The sequence below is a fragment of the Bos indicus x Bos taurus genome, chromosome 1, assembly GCF_003369695.1.
Source record: "Bos indicus x Bos taurus breed Angus x Brahman F1 hybrid chromosome 1, Bos_hybrid_MaternalHap_v2.0, whole genome shotgun sequence".
Lineage (NCBI taxonomy): Eukaryota > Metazoa > Chordata > Mammalia > Artiodactyla > Bovidae > Bos > Bos indicus x Bos taurus.
Genome location: NC_040076.1, coordinates 1,492,381 through 1,513,264, shown reverse-complemented (window position 1 = coordinate 1,513,264; position 20,884 = coordinate 1,492,381). Strand labels below are relative to the sequence as shown.

Genomic DNA, 20,884 nt, shown 5'->3' with positions numbered 1-20,884 from the left:
TTTGGGGCAGGGCTGGGTGTAATTAACTAGGATGTGAGCTCGACCTGCCCATGGGGTGGAACATTCCCTCAGGGCTTCAGATCCAATTCCAGGTGTCAGCCAAAAATCTGGTTAACCAAGTAAGACCCGTGTCTCAAGGAAATGACAGCGGGTCATTGGACATCATTAAGTAAAGCAGCTGGTACTCAAGGAGGTCTAACTAGGACAGACCAGTAAGGGGTTTCAGATAGGCTGGGATCTGGGATCACATTCCAGCCCCTACAGGAAGCCAGGAAGGCCAGCCCAGAGGCCTGGGGTACCAGACAGGTTTCTAGAGCAGGGACCTCCCCATAGAGAACCCAAATCTCTGGTTACCTAAAGTGACCAGGGTCAGACAGAGCCCAGGCTTTTGCAGGACAAAAGAGAACTACGGTAGAGTCAGAGCTGGACAACAGGAGAGATGGCTTTAGAAAGTCTGTCGGACTGCCCTGGCGGTCCAGTGCTTACAACTTCGCCTTCCAGTGTAGGGGGTGTGGGTCTGAGCACAGGGTCTCAGGGAGCAACAATCCTGCATTCCTTGTGGCCAAAACACCAAAATATAAAACAGAAGCAATATTGTAAGAAGTTCAGTAAAGACTTTAAAAATAGTTTATATCAAGAAAGATCTTTAAAAAAGAAGAGACTCTGTCATCAAGCACATCTCAGATGCCAGGCAGTGTTCTGGATACTTCTTAACAACTGTTATAAAACAGGTACTGTTATTGTCCTCCATTTTATAGATAAGGAAACCGAGGCACCAAGAAATTAAACTTGCCCAAAGTCAGCCAGCTAATAAATTGTAGAAGTGGTACTAAAACTGAAGCAGGGGCTGCAGGAGGAGAAGAGGGCAGCAGAAGATGAGCTGGTTGGATAGCATCACTGACTTGATGGACATGAGTCTGGGCAAACTCTGGGAGATAGTGAAGGACAGAGAAGCCTGGCGCGCTGCAGTCCGTAGGGTTGCCAAGAGTCAAGAGATGACTGAGCAACTGCACAACAACAGGGGGCTTCTCTGGTGGCTCCGTGGTGAAGAGTCTGCCTGCCAATGCAGGAGACACAGGTTCGATCCCTGTTCCAGGAGGATGCCACAGGGCAACTAAGCCTGTGCACCACAGTGAAAAGCCTGTGTGCTGCCACAAAGAGTAGCCTCCACGGGCTGCACCTAGAGAAGGCCTCAGCAACAAGGCCCCAGCCGAAACACCAAAACTGAGGCAGTCTGATGGCAGAGCCCTACCCTTGATCATGAGACTTTGCGGTCTTGAGGCAAAGTGCTTGTGTGTCTGCCTCCAGCTCCTCACTCACTGCTGACCATCCTCCCCTCGGTCCTGGGACACACGGAAAGGGCAGGAGCTTGTCTGTTGAAGCTGAGAAGTTGGGGAGGCCCTGGCAAAGCCTGGCCTACAAACAGCTATGTTTCCAGCACAAAGCAGCTAGCAAGTTACAATGCGTCGTAGTGTCACTGGTAAATATCAACCAACGAGGAAGGGCATCTAGCCACTTTAGCTTAGCAGAAAATAAGATCCAAGTGGGGAAAATGTCACTCTGAATCCTCATCTCATGAAACACGTGGGGCTGCCCAGAAGAGGAAGAAAGAAGACAATGTGGGGGTGTTCGTACTGGAACTCTAAAGCCAAAAATAGAACTTTTGGAAGCAGTGTTGTGCTTTATCTCTGGGTAACTCTCTTTTGGAGACTTCTCAGCTTTAAAAGTTGCTTTTACCTATGACAGTAAGCCTTCCCTAAGGTAGAGCAGCAAGGAATCTCTCCTATGGATTATTTTATAACCAACATGTAGAAATAATTCAGTAAGCCCTGAATTCTACTTTCCCCATGCCTATCCCAGGGTCTTTTTTTTTTTTTTTTAATTCAAATAAGCTAATAAACATCATGCCATATTACTCTACACAGAATACAAATAAATATGTGGTTCCATATTTATTTTGTGTTTTTTTAATAATTTATTTTTAATTAAAGGATAATTGCTTTACAATATTGCTTTGGTTTCTGCCAAACATCAACATGAATTAGCCGTAGGTATACAAATGTCCCTTCCCTCTGTTTTGTTTTACTGAATATTTGAATGGGTTAGAAAACTGGATTTTTTGCCACTTTTTCCCAAAGTCATTGTTGAAACCCTAGCACTCATTTCTGTGATTTCAAAAGAGCAATATTCAGGTCCAATGAAGTGTTCAGTGCCTTATTTCCTGAGACAGTATTTTACGGGATAAAATAAGATAAGATCTCTGACAGAACTTTATTTGACTTATTGTAATGAAAATAATTTTCTACTAGGGAATGTAATTATCTTCAAATTGATCTCCTGTTGCTCAAAAATAGTGAGGATAACTTGGAAAGATAAGTATTAGAGTCATTCTGGTGATTCTGACTAATCCTTTTGAGTCAGAATTAAGATAAAATGGAAACATAAAAAGCCCAATTGTAATAAATCTCCTCTGAAATTTTTAAACAGCAGAATCCTGTAGTCTCCTGTGCACATTTGTGAATGTTACAGTAAAATTTATGCAAAAGAAAGTAATAGGACTTTAATAAAATTAATCATTGCTCTAAATAATCATTTCCTTAATTTTCTCTTCATGTATCTGTGGAGCTTTCAAAAGACTACACACAGCCAGTTTTATTGCCTGTAGAAACATCTAAGACTATGTTTTCTGTCCCTCTTGTCTGTGTGCGGAATAAGGACTGCTTAATTATTAGAGACTTCTAGAGGGCTACATTTATATTGATTGCACCCTTTGCTTTCCATTTTAAATAATAAACCTAAGTCAAATTACTTTTTAATAATTACTTGAGTTCCTGAGTGATGAAGTCTGTCACATCACTTTATAATTCAGAGTAGCTCAAAATATTTTAATTATGGGACTTCTTAAGACTCCAGGCACTTTTTCCTAGCTGCTATTATCAGGAGAAAAAGAAAAAGATAAACAGGCACAAAAGAGTAAGAACTTGAATTATAGCACCTACTGTTTCTTTAGAGGTAATGTTTAGAGACCATTTTTCCAGACTCTCAGACTAAGAAAAAGGCAGAGAAAGGTCTGTGCTGTGTGTTAGTCTGACCAGGTCAGAAATGGGGGCTTTGTTCTATTAAGAGTGTTCGGTGTCTGTAGGGGTTGATTTAGTTCCACTTAAATTAAACTTTATGACTTTCCTGCAGGTGGACGAAAGCCAAACTGGAGAACCGGGATGGCTTGGAGGAGAATTAAAAGGAAAGACGGGATGGTTCCCTGCAAACTACGCAGAGAAAATCCCAGAAAATGAGGTTCCCGCCCCAGTCAAACCAGTGACTGAGGCGGCCTCCACCCCTACACCCAAAGTGGCTGTGTGTGAGACCCCCGCCCCTTCATCCACAACCCCTGCAGAGCCCTCCGAGACCCCCAACAACTGGGCCGACTTCAGCTCCACGTACGTGTTTGGATGCCATTTCTGATGATTTTTGAAATCCCACATTAGTGATCTTTTAAGTGCTGTTTCAGTCCTTGGGTTGTACCTCTTGAGTACTGTTCATGGCCTCTTTCTCTGACTGGTCTTTTGGCAATTTGTGGATTGTATTCTCTGAGCTGGATTTAATTATATCATGGCTTAATAGTGATTTTTCCCTAGGATAAAGTAAAGCCTCTTACCCTTGTTTCATTCACTCATTTGTCTGTATCTTTCATTATTGTGGAAGAAATGGAGAAACACAATTTCCTAATAATCTGCTTGATACCCATGTCAGCAAATATTTAGAGTCATTTCCTGCATGGAAATAGCACTGTTTTGGTGGTGTTTTTTTTTTTTTTTTTTGCTGGACAGAAACAGAAATTGAATTTTGTCATGTGGTTTTGAGTAAGATAGAAGGCTGTTTCCTCTGAGGCTTTCCTCTTTGATCAGTCCTGAATAAGCGGACAGCAAGGCAAAGAGATGTGTGCCTTTGGCAGCTACTGGTGCCATGCCCTTGGTCATCAGGAAATGGCATTAAAAACAGTGTGTAAGCAGAGGTTTCAAAGGACAGATGGAGGGCTGCCACGCTCCCACTTATAGGATCGATCCAGCTATGCCGTTGGTCTAAAAATAGTTTATACTGCCCTTCAAGTAAAAGTGATGTAAGAAATGTTTTAAATTTGTTTTAAAGTCTAATCATCTTTCAGAAAAAACAAATAGAAAGTAAGGAGTCGGGGCATAATGCTGGAGAAAGTGTATCAAATACAGCAAAGAAGGTGTGTAATGACCAAGAGCAGGAGAAAGTAGAGGGAAGGATATAATGAATAGCAATAGTTTTCATACTTGTATTTTCACGTAAAAGATTGAAAGTGCTCAAGAAGCTCCTCCCTGTCTCATCTCTGCTAAAAAGTAGTGTTCCATTAGCGTGACTGAAACCACATTGAAATTCTCCTCTCCTGATTTTTTTTTAAATTGAAATATAGTTGATTTATATTGTTATGTTAGTTTCAGGTATTCAGCAAAGTGATTCACATACGTATATGTATGTATATATGTATATTTTCAGATTCTTTTCCGTTACATGTCATTACAAGATGTTGAATATAGTTCCCTGTGCTCTACAGTAATCATGTCGCTTATCTATTTTATGTATAGCAACTAGTTTATATTCCCTTAAAACGCTCTGACTTTTTAAATTAAAGCTGACAGTAAAATAGAAGACAAACACTCTTTTCAGGATTTCGTTTTGCTGTGGGTCTAGGCAGCATGCCTCTCTTGCTCAATAAATGTGTGATCTGCGGCTCTCTGGCTATCCTCCTGGGCATCTTATTTCTGGACCCAGAATCAGGATGTGCCTGCCGTCTATCAAAGGAAATACTTTGATTTGCAAATTTGTTTATCTCTCATAAAGATTCTCAAAAGTCCATTGCATTTCAATCGGCAACTCGCACAGATGTGTTTATTTACAATTATAAAATCACAAAATTAAAACTGTTCCTGAGCTGCGCCCAACAGGTTGCTCTAAGGATACCACCTATAGGGTTACCATGGTGTCCAGGCTCGTGGCCCAGTGCCTGCTGTGTGGTGCTGGGACAGAGAGACGGTGTTATGAAGCACCAGCTGCCAGCCTGGCAGGACTTCCTATGTGACATGAAACTTCTTTTTTGCTGATTTAGCATTGTTGTTGCAAATGAATATAATGGTCACATGAGGGTGTTTCTCTGGTGCCTTCAGGTTACAGAGTATTTCCCTACGTAGGATTTCGTGTCACCCTGACAGCTAACCAGAGTAGCGCAGTACTGTTCCCATTTGATCAACAAGGAAATCAGGATTCAGAGAAACGACTGTCATTTGCCTGAGACCCATCACTAGTGTGTGACGCTCTGACCCAAGCCCAAGTCCAGTGCTCTTACCCCCTCCTTGCTCTTGAACTAGCCCCACGCACGTCGCGGTGTGTCTGCTGTGGGAGGAGCATTGACACATTTGGAAGTCCTTGCCGCTCACGCCGTTGCACTTCCCCTCCAGGTGGCCCACCAGCACGAATGAGAAACCAGAAACCGACAGCTGGGACGCATGGGCAACCCAGCCCTCCCTCACCGTGCCAAGCGCCGGGCAGCTGAGGCAGAGGTCGGCCTTCACTCCAGCCACGGCCACGGGCTCATCTCCGTCTCCTGTTCTAGGCCAGGTAACAGCATCGCTGGGAGCGGGAGGCCCCCACGTGCTGTGTGAGGAGGAAAGATTCAGCCAGTGCTTGTCGTCATTGTCATTGGGAGTAAGCCTTGGGAATTCCCTGGCTGTCCAGTGGTTGGGACGCTTCGTTTTCACTCCAGAGGGCTTGCATTCGATGCCCGGTCGGGGAACAAAGATCCCACAAGCCATGTAGTGTGGCCAAAAAAAAATGTAAGCCTCATTATATGCATCTGGCATGGCTGGCAGGCAAGGATCCAGTTCACGTTTTCCCAGTGGAGGGAATCGTGACTATTCAGAGGAGGGTAAACTGGATTACGCTCCTGGATTGTTCAGGGAAGCTTCACTGATCACGTGGTATTTGAACTCCATCTCGAACAGTAGGTAAGAGCTGATTAGAAAGTGGAGAGACCTGGCATGCAGACAGAAACTGCCCTGAGGAGAGAGGCTTTCTTTAGGAGGCCAGAGTGTGATTCGGGAAAGACATGGGGTCCATCCATGTGGCCAGACCACTGAGTATTTATCAGAGAAGATTGACTGCAGATTAAATGCAAAGCTCTTAAATGCCTCATTAAGAAAAGTAATTGCTGAAAGGATAATATTTCTACTTAATGTGATAAAAGAAATGACATTTCTATAAGTAATCAAACAGAGAAATTGCCCATCTGGCAGGCATTTAGGGGTCAAGGACAGTTTCTGCTCTGGGAACAAGCAGCTTGAACACAGGCTCTGGGAAGACTCACGTGGAGGTGTGCAGAAAGATTCGACGGGGGAGCACAGAGGGATGTGACAACAGTTAAAGGGGTGGAATCCCAACGCCTGTGGGAGTAGGAAAGGAAAAGACTGAGGAGAGATTTGACCTTAAGGGGGAACAAGTCAGGCCGAAAGAGAAATTGACTTTTCATGAAAGGAGGGAGTTGGATTTTCGACATATTGATTGCCAGGTGAGAGTGAGACAGTCAGGCCTTCCTGTCTGGGAAATGGGAACACAGTCAGATCTAAGGAAGTGAAGTGAGCGCTTCAGAGGAGCGAGACTGCAGGGGAAGGAGGGAAACTGCACGCAGCGTGTGTCTTCTCTGACCTGGAAAGAAGGGCGGCTCTGGACAGGAGCTGTGCTCTTTGCCTTTGCATCTGTCCTGCTCGGCAGGTAGCACATGTGTCACGCTCAGAGTGATGACTCAGGTGGAGGAGGAGGGCGCAGGACCAGAACAGCGGATGGTGGCAGTTCTTGTATTATTAAAGGCGGTGGTCCAGACAAAGAGGCAGGCGGCACGTATTTGTGATCTGGGAAAGAGGATACTCCAGATTGCAAAGGGATACAGAGAAAAGGATAGGTGGGAAAGTGGGAAGGGCTGGTGAAAGGATAGACAGGGAGCCGTGTAGAAGGAGGACAAGGAGCAGCCGTGTGGCCAGTGGAAACAGAGACTGAGAAGTCGAGCGTCTAAGGGGAAACAGCATTACAAGCAGAGAAAACACAGGCTGCTTTTTTTTTTCCTTCTGGGAGAGAAAGGGTGAAGAGAGGTTGGAGAAAGAGGGAAGGAAGTTGAGGTTGTGCTTCCAGGCGGCTTTCTCAGGAGGGGCCCCCAGGGCCTGCGGGGCATGCAGAATAGGAATTGAGCAAAGAAGGATGAAGCGTGACTTGGCTGAATTTAACCTGAGTCTGTGACTTGTCATCACACGTTGTCTTGGCTTTCTCCAGCAATACTGTATCGTTTGGAAGAACTGATAGTAATAGAAGCTACTCCTGTTATAATGATTACTCTCATAGCAGCTCTGCAGATGGAGCTTATTAAATTTTCTTGAAGAAAGTGTCTGTGTTTTAGAGATGTGGAGACGGAGGCCTCAACTGAGAGAGTGAACAGTTGAGAGGCATGAGCTGAGAGGCCTACAGCTGAGAGACTGAGCAGTTGTTTCAGGTCACACAGTTAGTAAGGGACGGACTTGGGGTCTGAACCCAGAGTCTGTGTTCTGCCTGATTCCAGGCTCTCCGTGTGGGAGGTGGAGACAGGGCAGGTGCAGCCAAGATGTCTCAGGGTGAGAGGTTACGATACACCAGCGAGGGCCCAGGTGAAATTGCAGAGACAAGATGGAAAATTAGGGGACACAGAAGCCATGAGCTCCGCGGCCCAGGTGGGAAGCGCCCTGTGAGCACGACCGGAGAAACAGGAGGTGGAGACGCAGTGGTCCTCGGGGTGTTTGCAATCCAGAGAACCCTCCTCTTTTCTGAAGACTGGACCGAGTGGACAGTTGAGGTGGAAAGAAATGGGGATGTCATGGGTCTGAGCAGACGAGAACCCATGGAGACCAGGAGTTGAAAGTTGCCAGCATGAAAGCCGAAACTCTTCAATCTATCATAAATTCTCTCTTATCAGGCATAATCATAGTTAAATGTCATTATGAAAATAAGTATCTTCTGAAGGCAAGTCCAGCTTGGTTCTGAATGAGCTGTCCTTGGGCTTTATCCCTTGTTCTTGTACATTTATGAATACATGTATAATCGAAAGTTGGCATATTTTTTTATAATAGTATTGTCTTAATATACTGTGATAGTTTTATGTGATAGTCTTTTAAGAGATAATAAATGCCTCCCCCTGCCTTTTCCAGCCTCATCTCCTATTGCACCCCTCCATGAGACTAGGCCACACGCACCCCCGGATCCTGCTCCTCCTCCTCGAACCTTGGCAGGAAAGCATCTCACGGTCGTGCCCTCCACCTGGAGTTCACTCCCCCCGAAGCCCTAGCTATCAAAATCCTTCTTGTCCTTCAAGGCCCGGCTCAAACACTGCCACCTCTGGGAAACAGGCCCTGTTGCCTGCAGGCAGCTTTCATCCATCTTTTCTCTCTGTTCCCACCATGAATGGTTGCAACCTCTTTTTAGCATATTTCCTTCTGCCCAGTGGTAGACATGATTGTTTGTATCTCTTTCTTCTTCATTAGTCATGAGTTCCTTGGCCATGTCCTACTGCCCATTTTTATCATGCTTTCTGCTTAATAAAGTATTTTAACCTGGATTATTTTGGGGAGGCAGAGATGGCATTCTGTTCATCTTCATATAGAGTTTTCATATAGCTCTATAGTACATGGGATTACAGAGAGTTTATGCTTGCCCAACCCCTGTTTGTCTTAAAAAGGAGCTAGGACAAGCCCAACCCAACCCAAGACCCGTTTCCCTGTGTCCACCTAAACTAAGATATGAGTTGCTTGCCTTTTGAGCTTTCAGAAGGTTTCTGCTTTGGTATTAACCCTTCACTAAACATCCAAATCCAGTTGGAAACTGGCGGGAATGGGATTGCCCTGGGCAACTTGAGAATTAGAAATAGAACCAAAATAGAAAAGGCACTCGGCCAGGTGCAACAGAATAAATATGATCTCCTAGCTGCTTTAAATAGAGACTTCTAGATGGGCCGGCCATGGCTTTGTGAACAGGCTGGCAGGTTTTCACCTCCACTTTGGGAAGGGAACAGCTATTGAGAACCAGGGGGCACGTGGCAGCCATGCTGTACTGCGGGGGAGCGGGGAGGGGAGGAGGCGGGGGGGTGTCTTCTGTGGTTGCACATGTACCCGCATGTACCCATGGGAGGGAAGGTGATGGTGTTTGCAGCACCTGAACTGATAACAGATCACAAAGTGACAAGAGGTCCTTTATGTTCTTCCACACAAGGGTGAAAAGGTGGAGGGGCTACAGGCACAAGCCCTGTATCCGTGGAGAGCCAAGAAAGACAACCATTTAAATTTTAACAAAAACGACGTCATCACCGTACTGGAGCAGCAAGACATGTGGTGGTTTGGAGAAGTTCAAGGCCAGAAGGGTTGGTTCCCCAAGTCCTACGTGAAACTCATTTCAGGGCCCATAAGGAAATCGACAAGGTATGCTTGTGTTCATCTGCTTCCACTGGACAAATGCCGTGTTTGGCATGAAACTGTTGTTTGCACTAGTTAGGATTCACAGATAGGAGTTGCTGGATCATTTCGTCTTCTGGGTCTTCTCACTGCAGAAGTTAGGGCATGTGTCAACAGAAGAGAGCCTCTTGCAGATGATGGTCATTTGTTCCTCACCCAGAAGCCTCTGCATCTTGTTTTTCATTGACTTGTGCAAGAGGAAATTCTACCCTGAGACCTGGGACAGTCTCGCGGGTTTGCTGGAGATTCTGTTCCTCTTCATGCTTAGTATAGCTCAGTTGGTAAAGAATCTACCTACAATGCAGGAGACCCCAGTTTGGTTCCTGGGTCAGGAAGATCCGCTGGAGAAGGGATAGGCTACCCACTCCAGTATTCTTGGGCTTCCCTGTGGCTCAGCTGGTAAAGAATCCCCCTGCAATGTGGGAGACCTGGGTTTGATCCCTGGGTTGGGAACATCCCCTGGAGAAGGGAAAGGCCACCCACTCCAGTATTTTGGCCTAGAGAATTCCATGGACTGCCTAGTCCATGGGGTTGCAAAGAGTTGAACACAACTGAGTGACTTTCACTTTCACTTCACTTACTGTGCCAGATATCCACAAATATTTAGAAGCCCAAAGAACTGGGGGAAATTATTAGAAGAGTGAATTATTTTTTTTGTTAAGAACCTTATGGTGTGAAACCTTACCCTGAAGGTTATTGTTTCATTGTTCTAACCAAATAGATGGTCAAAATGAATTAAGAGTTTTAAGAAGAGAATCTCTTCAAAAATACTGAATGAGCATGTCCGTCGTACTTTGAAATAGACCAGTGCTTTGGCTGTGTATCTAGCAAAGCAAAGTGCTGACAGACAAGGATGTGAGCTTAGAGTCAGGCCACCATGGCCCTTTGTGATGTGTTTTGACTTAGCAAAGTGCATCTATTTCAGCTGTAGATTATCAAGGTTTTAAATGTGAAGTGGGGACTTCCTTGATGGTCCATTGGCCAAGACTCCAGACTCCTGATGCAGGGGGCCCAGGTTCAATCCCTAGTCAGGAAACTAGATCCCACAGGCTACAATCAAGACCTGGACAAATAACTACTTTTTAAAAAAATAATTATAAATGTTAAAGCAGTTTTAAAAAGAAAGTATCATTGTTATTTGTACTGTTTTCTTTGAGGATGAAAAGTAAAATTCAAATACTTTCCCCTCCCTCTTCCAGCATGGATTCTGGTCCCTCAGAAAGTCCTGCAAGTCTAAAGAGGGTAGCTTCCCCAGCAGCCAAGCCAGCCGTGTCGGGAGAAGGTGAGAACTTGAGTGAAATTAAGATCTTTAGACGGTGGAGGCGATTATGTAATACAAAGAGTGAACATTGAAAACGAGGTTGGATTTCATGTTTAAAGAATCTGCCTTAATTTACGTTCATTATATTAAACCTGAAGGTACAATGAGGTTTAGCTCCTTATAAAGTCATAGTACTTTACAGGGACTTTTCAAAATACGATCAGATATATTGCTCATAAAAACCGAATCTTCTGATGATGTTCAATTAAAAGCCCTTTGACTCTTGAAAGAGGCCCATCAAAGTCACTAAAGATCAAGGTCTCTGAGCATCTCTGTAGCCTATTTGTGATGCTTGCTGTTTTTCTGACTTACAGATAAGTATTTTGGTTTAAGGCCATAACTGGGCTGTTCAGTAAAGCTGTCACAGTAGCATCAGTGCCATTTGTACCCAAATGAAACAGAAGTGTCATTTCTGTTTTCCATGGAAATAACCACAACAGATTATTTAGGCCTAAAAATTTTATTTTGAGTGTTTCTTACAAAAGTAATTAATTGCTTTGTTTCCCCCATCTTTACTTCGTGACACCATCTTTTGGATTATATTGGGTTGGCCAAAAAGTTTGTTTGGGTTTTTATAAGAGCATATGGAAAAATCTGAATGAAATTTTTGGCCCACCCAACATATGCCAGTATATGGCATAAGTTTAACAATGAACAAAACCTACATAATTCAGGTTCTAGTGGTAAAAATCTCAGGTCTTTGCTACATCTGGTCTAGCCATTATCAGAGCACTAATTGAAGAGTGAGCATGACCCAAGTCAGACAGGCTTTCCGTGTCAGAAGTAGGAACAGTGTTTGTTGAGAACAGATGTCTAACCTGTTTTGTAGCAGTGTTTCATTGTTTCCTTGAATACTTGTAGAATCTTTAGTTTGTTTGCCATTATGAGACTTCTATTCTTTAGAAACTTTGCTTTATGAAAAATAGAATTATTAAAGCAAGGATTAAGGTTTAATGATGTTTCAAATAGTGACAAAGTTACTTTTTCAAGAGGAATTTCAGAAGTAAAAAAATTTTTTTAGTTTATAGGTATAGCTATAAAAAACTTCATCATCACTAAATACATCTGGTATTTTTATTGTATCCAGTTTTTGCCATTACCACCAAAACAATCATTAGTATAGTTCTCTTCATACATTTTTGTCATCCTAATGACTTTTTATAGCCACTGTTGGGAGAGCAAGGCAAAAGGTCTTTTATTTTTTTTTTTTCAAAAGGTCTTTTAAACACAGCTCATGTAGTCAGTGTTGTGTCAAGCAATACTCCCTGCCCCCCCGCCCAGATTCAGTAGGTTACAGCCACTACGTCTCAGTGGTGTGCCAGAGTTTGCATCCTGGCTCTCACACCTAGTGACTGTATAATTTTAGTCATGCCTCAACTCTCTCATCTGTAAAAGGAACGTAATAATCGCCACTTGAGGTAGCAAATTATCATGGGAATCATGAGACAATAGTGTAAGCTTTTAGAATAAAGGTCACTAAATGCTGCTGGTATTTCCTTTTTGCTTCAGTTCCTAGATTATTGATGGAGCCACTTAGAGCAGTGAGCGTCCTCATCTGACAACAGTGTTGATGAATGCTGCTTTGTTTTGAAACATGTAGAGGCCTCCATGCTTGAGGCCTTGATAAGTAGGTCACAGATGGACCACCCACATCCTTAACTTGGGCAACAGCAGAGGGTTATATGTCTAATCTCATTTATTACATCCATTTTACAGTGATTTCAGTATTAGAAATATTAGGAAAGATTTCTGGATTCTGGAAGGGTATGGGAGGACGATGGCATCTGATATTCTAGGAAAAGGCACTTAGATATATTAGGGATGTGTTTATAAATACTGTATTAAATGTAATCAGATTGAAAGTAACCAGTGATTCAGGCAGCTAGTCATGTCCAACTCTTTGCGACCCCTTGGACTATACAGTCCGTGGAATTCTTCAGGCCAGAATCCGGGAGTGGGTAGTCTTTCCCTTCTCCAGGGCATCTTCCCAACCTAGGGATCAAACCCAGGTCTCCCGCATTGCAGGTGGATTCCTTACCAGCTGAGACACCAGAAACCAAATTAAATAGATGGTCAGTTTGGGTAGCTTTTAAAATATGGGCTTGGGAATGGCCAGTACCCTGTGTTACATGTCTGATGAGGAGGGTCTGAGTAGTGAGGAGCCCCCCTTATCTGTCTTCCTGTCTCCCCACTTTCATTGGATCCTGAAGGTCCTCACAGATGCCCGTGTACATGCAGGGCTTGTAAAGCCACAGTCTTCCCAGTCTCCTTGGTATCTTCTACTGCAGTGTGAAGTTCAGCCAGAGTTCATGCTTATGAAGTTTCTTAAGGATTTCAAAAGTGACTTCAAAATTTGGATCCGTTCTTAAGAAAGTGACTTTTAAGTGCAGGAATCACTGGGAAAAGGACTGATGGCCAAGGATCCGATCTTAAATGGCCAGACATGAGCTAAGGAGCAAGTAAAAGAACAAAATAAAAAGGGAAGTTTCGAAATACTGAGAAATCAGAAAAAGGAATATATTAATGAAAAAGCAGTGTCCTTATTCAAGCTGCCAAACTTTGATTTCCTTGTGCGGGAAATCCTTTTGCCAGTTTTAACGGTGGAGGTGTGTGTCACCGGTGCTGGAGGGCTAAAGACAGAGAGGCTTCTGTTCCCCCTAGCGTGTTTGGATGACCTTGTATGTTGGGGGTCTGCTGGCCTCAGCTGAGGCTGGAGTGGCCCCTTGGAGAGCTGCCCACATTAGCATAAGCATCAGGATAGTTTGTGTTTGCTAGTGTTTATTTTAGTTTCCATTAGTGCCTCCTGCAAAGGCTCTTACAATTAGCCAGTGGAGTGCTCCAGACTAAATCTCTGCCTATTAATTGACATTAAGCTCTGCATTTAAGGACTATCATAAGAAATTTAGAAACACACCATCTGTTATAAAACAAACACTTTGGGTAAACTTTGTTATTTTTTTAATTGCTTTTTTTAAAAAGCCTGGGATAAAATGGAGAAAAAGTAGAAACAGGAAATGTATGTTCATCTTTCTAGAAATCTTTTATTCTGTACCTAGTATAGTGTCTAGAATTTTGTGTCAAGTGATCTTTCTGAGATTATGACTTGGTTTCTAAGCCTTAGAAAAATCAGGGGTTTTAGAAGAAAATTTTCCTCTGGAATGCAAAGCCTTCACCTTCAAGACAGTAAAGAACTTTAATTCTGGACCTTTAAGACTAAATTACATGAATAATAACATGTAAGAAACGGTGATTTGTCTTTTCATCTTGTTCAGAAAGCCGTGATTATTTTCTGGGGTTGGGTAGATACTATTTTTATCAGCAGCCCATTCTACCTGTTCCTGTTTGAATGACAAGTGATGTCCATTTTTAACTAAATAATATATATTTAAAATTATGTGTTCTAACAGCTTCTGCCATCTGTGTAGTATGGCACAAAAGGACTTAGGTTTTCACCAAGGCACTTTGAAAAGTGTCTTATTTAATTTACATAAAGGATATACCACATCGAAAAGTTTTCTAAAATGGTGACTTGGTACCTTCAAAAAGTGAATTACAGATATTTGATGAGCTTACCGAGAGCCTGCATGTCAGTGCCTCTAACACTGGCACAACCTAGGCACTCAATAAATGTTAATTCAAAGTAAACATTAAAAGAAAAGGTGTATATATGTATAACCAAATCACTTTGTTATACAGCGGGAATTAACATTGTAAATCAACTGCACTTTTTTTTTTAATCCTGAAGAAAAAAAAAGTAAATATAAAAATGCCAAGTAAAAAGAAAACATGGCATTAAGTCGGAGATCAGTGTCTGTACTGTTATTGGTGGACATGCAGGTTTGTTGCTGTTGTTGTTTCTGGGGCTGGGTCTTCACAGGAATTGTCTCCCTGGCTGCAATTACTGAAATTTATATGCAGGTTGGTCAATTTGGAGCCCAGGGGATTCTGCAACTCTGTGTTTTATCTGTGACTAGGCTTTCTCTTGACTGGACCTTATCCTAATGTCCTTGTTCATAAACTTGCTTTTGCAAAGTTGTCTGGGATTTCTGTAAACAATCAAGCTCTCTCCGTATCTCAATATTTCTCCCCACCAGAATTTATTGCCATGTACACTTACGAGAGTTCTGAGCAAGGCGATTTAACCTTTCAGCAAGGGGATGTGATTTTGGTTACCAAGAAAGATGGTGACTGGTGGACAGGAACAGTGGGCGACAAGTCCGGCGTCTTCCCTTCTAACTATGTGAGGCTTAAAGATTCGGAGGTAAACCCACATTAACTGTTTCCTCTCCCCTTCTGTGCAGTGACTCTCTTTTCAGGGAGGCGTGAGGTGCGCCGGTGGAACATCGTTGTTGGGTTTTGCTAAGGTCTGGAGCGTGGCTGCAAACCCAGTGTGGCGTGTCGCTGTGTGAGCTTGCCTAGTGACGCTGCAGGCTCAGCCTCGGCTTCCCCCAACAAAAGAACCCCCCCAGGCTTGGAGGAGGCTGCCCTGAATGAGGCTGGTCTGCATCAGCTGGGATAACGTTCAGGATTCCTCCCTGTTCCTGAATGTAACTGACTTAGAATTTAGAGTAAATGTTCTTGATTAAGTCTCCATGGTCACTGATCTGGGCTACCCCAAGAAAGATACACAGCAGTATTTCCCCCATGTAAACAAATGTATTTTGGTGATACTAGCCCCAGAATATTGGGTAGTAGAGAGTTTTTAGAATTTATTTATCTTTCATGAAACACAACATGGTTATACTTGAATACACAGCCAAAATATAAACCACCATAGTGAACTGAAAGCAATAAAATATGGTATCTCATTTACATTGCATAACAGGTGGTTAACATCCTTAGTCATAAATGAGTTCTTAGAAATCTGTAACAAACACATTGATATATTCAGGGGAAGGGAAGACAGAAGAAAATGAAAAAATACAAGTGATTTTGAGGATTAAGCATATGTGAAGATGACTGAGCTGAACAGTACCAGAAGAAAAGCAACTATTTTGTAATATCGTATTACCAAAGGTTAAAAATGTATTAATAACATTTGTAGAGTTTTAGGAAATATACCCACATAAATACAAGACTGATGAAGTCCTGTCTATATGAAAAGTGAAAGTGAAAGTCACTCAGTCGTGTCAGCTCTTTGCGACCTCCTGGACTATACAGTCCATGGAATTCTCCACGCCAGAATACTGGGTAGCCTTTCCATTCTCCAGGGGATCTTCTGGACCCAGGAAGAGAAATGGGATCTTCTGCACTGCAGGCAGATTCTTTACCAACTGAGCTATCAGGGAAGCCACCCGTCTATATAATAGGGGGAAATCTATTACAGGTTGGACTCAGAACTATAAATTTTGGATATCCTTGTTCCTATCAGCTCCAACTCATTGGAATTATTTCAAAAAGTTAGTTGGATAAATTTACAATTTGTATATAAATCATGTTTACTGCTAGAATTTATATTTTTACCTACACAATAGCAAGACACAAGATTTCACTAAGGCCTTTGGCCAGGCCTTGGTATCTCCTGATCAGAGATTGAGCAGAGACTCAGTTTATTTTCAATGCTTACAGATTGGAAGTGGCTCCCAACTGTTGTTAATGGGGCCCTAAAAATTCAGTTGCATAAAATGTCGTCCTGAGATGATACAGAATTAATGAAATAGTGGCACGGGCCTCCTGGCATATGGGAGCCCATCTCCTAGTGGCCAATTTCAAGTTAGGGGGAATTTCAGGTCATAAAGGTAGCCATTTACCAGACCCATAGCCACTTGGGGTGCAAGGCTGGGCCTGGTGATAAACTGTGATTCCCCCTTCAGTCTGCCTTCTCTGCTTCCCTACAGTTCCCTGGAGTGGTTGTATTTGCTTGAGATTTTTATTTGTTTTTGTTTTGGCTTTTTTTTTTTTCTTTTTTTAGGGAGTATTATTATTGTTTGGGGGGTTTTTTGTTTTCCCTTGCTTTGGTCTTGAGAGCAGCTTGCTGAAATTCCCCTGGAGGGGTTTGCATAAGTCCGCTTCCCCTTGGAGAATTTGGCTGAAGCTGGAATGAAAATACTTCTTGTCTGTAAGACAGTCATTGTATTATCCTTTGAAGACCAGGAGAGGGAAAATTCAACTCTTATCCAGACCAGTTAGTTAGATCCAGTAAGAACCATGGAGATGATATTTTAGGAGAGCAGAGGGAAAACATTACAAACTAAACTCAATTTCTGCTCCCATGCACAGAAACTCTTAAAGTGGCTTTACCTTTGAGATCAATTAAACACCAAAGCCATTACTTGTATTATCCTTTAATAAACTTGAGTTTTCTACCCAAACCATCCCAAGTCAGTAAGTTTAGAAAAAATGCACTGTGACATTTTCTAAAGGTAAGTTGAATTGTAAAGTGCTTTTTTAACTGGTGTCTTAAATTATCAGCCACTGAAGAACTGGCAGTGCTAATGATTTTTGGGCAAACATCTAGCTACATTATTTCATAATAATGAAAAAATCTAAAAAAATCTTTCATCCTACTTGGACATAGAATTCAGTGCATAAGGCAATATCATGCCAAACTTAAAAACCAGCCCGAGCCTCAGATACCAGAACTGACCCATGGATGCAGAGAGGGGTTTGTCCTAAGCCTGCTTCCCTTCTCTGCACGAGCAGGGCTGGGGCATGTCGCCTGGATCAGCTTTTCTACTGCATTCTTGAGAAGTGCCAGAGCCAAACATGGCCATCTGAGTCTGTCTCAGCTTAAGTGCTGGCTGTGGTGTTTAAAAGGGAGCACATTAAAGTGGCTGGAACTCCATCACTGGGTTGCCAATCGCTTTGTTCTTTTTATAGAACAGAGAAAGCCTATTATAAGCCTGCAATGGGAAATTAACTGGCCGTTTGGAATTTTGTAGCATTAGTATGCCTTCATGTTGATACGTAGCCTATGAAAATTCTGAGGGAGATGGGTATTTTATATATATATCTTTGTTAATACAGAAAGCATAATCAGAGTAAACATTTTAATTTGAACTTTCCCTGCTAGATGGTTATTGAATTTCAGTATAAATAAAGGGACAACGAGAAGTTGTGTTCCTGGTAGATAAATTACATATTTTTATTTTACAGTTACTCTCATTTAGTTAATTAAGCCGTTCGCTTTGTTCTATTTTAATTGGAATACTTAATTTACTGGAAGATAGTGACACACGAGTGAAAATTAATTCGGAATAAAGCACTTTGTAACGACAGATTACGGCCTGGCCCTTGTCCCAGCCAAGTCTCTGCCGGCTTGGCTTGCTCAGCTAGTTTAAAATTCCATGAGTATTCATGAAGGAATTCAACCCTAGAGCACTTTTGGAACACTTAGAAGTTGGGGAAAAAATGGTCTGCTTCTATGCACTGTGTGTCCAGCATTAAGAGAGAAATTTTAGTGTTTAAACAGTGTAAAGTTTAGGTAGAAAGGGCTCACAGGAGAGAGTGACCACCTCTTGGGATAATAGAATGGGGGGCAGGGGTGTTTGAATCGCCACTATCCTGTTTTCCTTCTTTAAAAAAAAAAAAAGAAAGCCCTAAAGCAGATGTACTAAAATGGTAACATGTTCACGTACTAAGTCGGGGTATCGAGCTCATGGATGTCTGCTGTAACCTCTGTACTTTTTGTCTGTGAAATGTTTGCTAATTAACCACTTGGACATCAAACATGAGCTTAGTGTTTAGGATGTAGACCGGCAGTCTCCTGGTGGGGCAGCCCCCGTTTGATTTGACACGGGGACAGGCCACACTCGAGTTACACACAGTCAGTGCCCGCGCCCTGGGGGATCTGTACAGTGCCACTGCTTATTCTCCCCTCAAGAAGAGAGTAAAGGCTGTGTGCTTTACAGTACTTACTTTGCCCCATGTTTTCCTTGATACACATTGTAATGCCAGGAGATAAAATGCTGCTGTGTTTCTCCAGAATGAAAAAAAGGAATTTAGGGGCTCACGCGGGTTCGTGACATCATTCATCGTTTTTTAAGTTGCTTGACCAAAACTCTTCAGTATGCAAATGAGACCTTCTGCTCTGTTTCAAGGGCTCTGGAACTGCTGGGAAAACAGGGAGTTTAGGAAAAAAACCTGGTAAGTGACAAACCCTGATGATTATTTTTTCAATGTTTTTAATGTAATTGATAGTTGCTCCCAATCTTTTATTAGGGCTAGAAACCTTTTTGGAAAAAAAAAAAGAAAGAAAAGTAAAGACTAAAGAATCTGTCCTAAGAGTGGTTGGAATAGATCCTTTCCTTGGAATCCATTAATAATGTGTATCCATGATTATGAAATAATGGCTGTTGCTTCACACATGGGGTATTAGGGACATTTATCAGACAGAATGTTCTCTTGGGATGTGAAGAAATAATTCAGGCAAGATGGTGAGACGTTGTCACGCTTGGAACTGTAGGGTTTGGGGTCAGCTGCTACTTCATCCTTCTCTCATTGGGTTCAGTACTTTTTCCTTTCCTGAAGCATATTCAGTCCCAGGATGTAAATAGTGGAGGAGATTAGAGGAGCCGCACGTATTATCAGACAGTGGGGCCTATGAATTAGAAGCTTTTGAGTAGTTTTCCTCAGGTACACAGTGAAGGCACAAAATTATAGTCATCCCCCTGAACTCAAAAGTGTTTCACTTTATTTAAACAAAAATCACATGTTCTATTAATAGAAACATGAACAAGAGAAGAAAGAAGCAGCTGGGAAATCATACGGTTGGTATGGCCTGTCTTCCTCACCTAGGTCATTTGAGCCCTTTTGCTATTACAGCCTTGAGAAATTACAGGTTGAGAGTCACCACAGCACTGAGAGAGGGACTTGTGTATCTTTGCCTGGCGCTCAGCCTCCAGACAGGCTCACCTGACAAGGAAAAGTGGGTTTTTCGGTAGTTGTAGGATTTCAGACTGACTCAAGATATCAGACCACCCCAGTCAAATCTCTGTTTTAACCCTGAGTATGCTATGGGGTTGGCCAAAAAGTTTGTTTGGGTTTTTCCATCGCATCTTACAGGTTAACCTGGATGAACTTTTTGGCCAACCCTATACATTTTGAATGGTCATTCCAAAGGGTCCAGAGGGGCTTAACATCGCACTGAAATCAGCAAGCTGCTCAAAAAAAAAAAAAGGAAAAGAGTATTGAGGCAGGTCACCAGCTACACAGGCCAGGTCCTTTGAGCAATGGGAACACCGGGGGCCAAATAGGGTAATAATTTGGATGTTTTCTGAATTGAGAACTCTTTGGAGTCTAGAGCTAATCCTTGGTGGGCTGGGGGAGAGTTCTCGTCCCCAGCACAGATTTCCCATCTTGGGCTCTCAGGGGAGCCCAGACATGAGTGAGCTGGGCTCTCTCTTGCTTCCTTGAGTTCTGGGATGCGTCTGACAGGGCCAGCCTGCACCGGGACGTCCCAGTGCTCCTAGCGTGGTGGCCGCTGATTACAGCACAGGGTCGGGTGGGCGGAGGGCCCGGGTTATGTTCCTTAATGCAGGAAATGCTGTCAGAGACGGGCCTTCTACTTATCTCCTTCTGTCTGTCTTTACTTCATTCCTTGTGTCTTCATCTCTTTCTTCTGAGAACAGTTTCGATGGGGAGAGAGTGTAGAGGAATAGAACAGTCTGTTCCGTCTTGCATCTAGAAATCCACAAGTTAGTCCCTGCGGATGCGCCAGAATTCAGTCAGAGAAGGGTTTTGTCCTTTCGTAGTCGACCTCCTGTGCCAGGAGAAGTGTACTTTTTCAGAGCCTGGTCTGTGGTACTGCTGGACTTTTTCCCATGAAACTGTTCAGTCAGGAAAAGTACAGAACTGTTTTCATTTTTTCTGTGCGGAATTGCTGTTTTGCTTAAAATCCCCCTTTTGACTCTAGGATCCTCCTTTAACTTGCAATAAAGAGAAGTAAACTTCCGTTGACGTGATCCCTAGCTGGTATTCAGGGATCGCCCTTAAAGTGTCAGCCACAGAGGGAATGGTCTTGTGGACGGAAGAGAGAGGCTGAGGAAAGTCATGGTGTAGAAGTCAAGCCAGTGCCTGCCCG

The 20,884-nt window shown here is 42.9% G+C and overlaps 1 protein-coding gene across 10 annotated transcripts in view; it reads left to right on the top strand.

Moving 5' to 3' along the window:
* Positions 1–20,884, top strand: part of ITSN1 (intersectin 1) — a 246,746-nt gene that overhangs the window by 161,288 nt on the left and 64,574 nt on the right. For 7 of the 10 annotated variants that reach the window (XM_027553336.1, XM_027555542.1, XM_027554091.1 and 4 more), the window contains 6 exons: positions 3,190–3,437; positions 5,481–5,640; positions 9,304–9,509; positions 10,742–10,824; positions 14,958–15,124; positions 18,903–18,948. In XM_027553336.1, coding sequence (XP_027409137.1) covers positions 3,190–3,437; positions 5,481–5,640; positions 9,304–9,509; positions 10,742–10,824; positions 14,958–15,124; positions 18,903–18,948 — 910 coding nt within the window. The remainder of the gene's footprint in view (positions 1–3,189; positions 3,438–5,480; positions 5,641–9,303; positions 9,510–10,741; positions 10,825–14,957; positions 15,125–18,902; positions 18,949–20,884) is intronic. The other 3 variants (XM_027557093.1, XM_027556377.1, XM_027560256.1) reach the window with 1 other exon arrangement.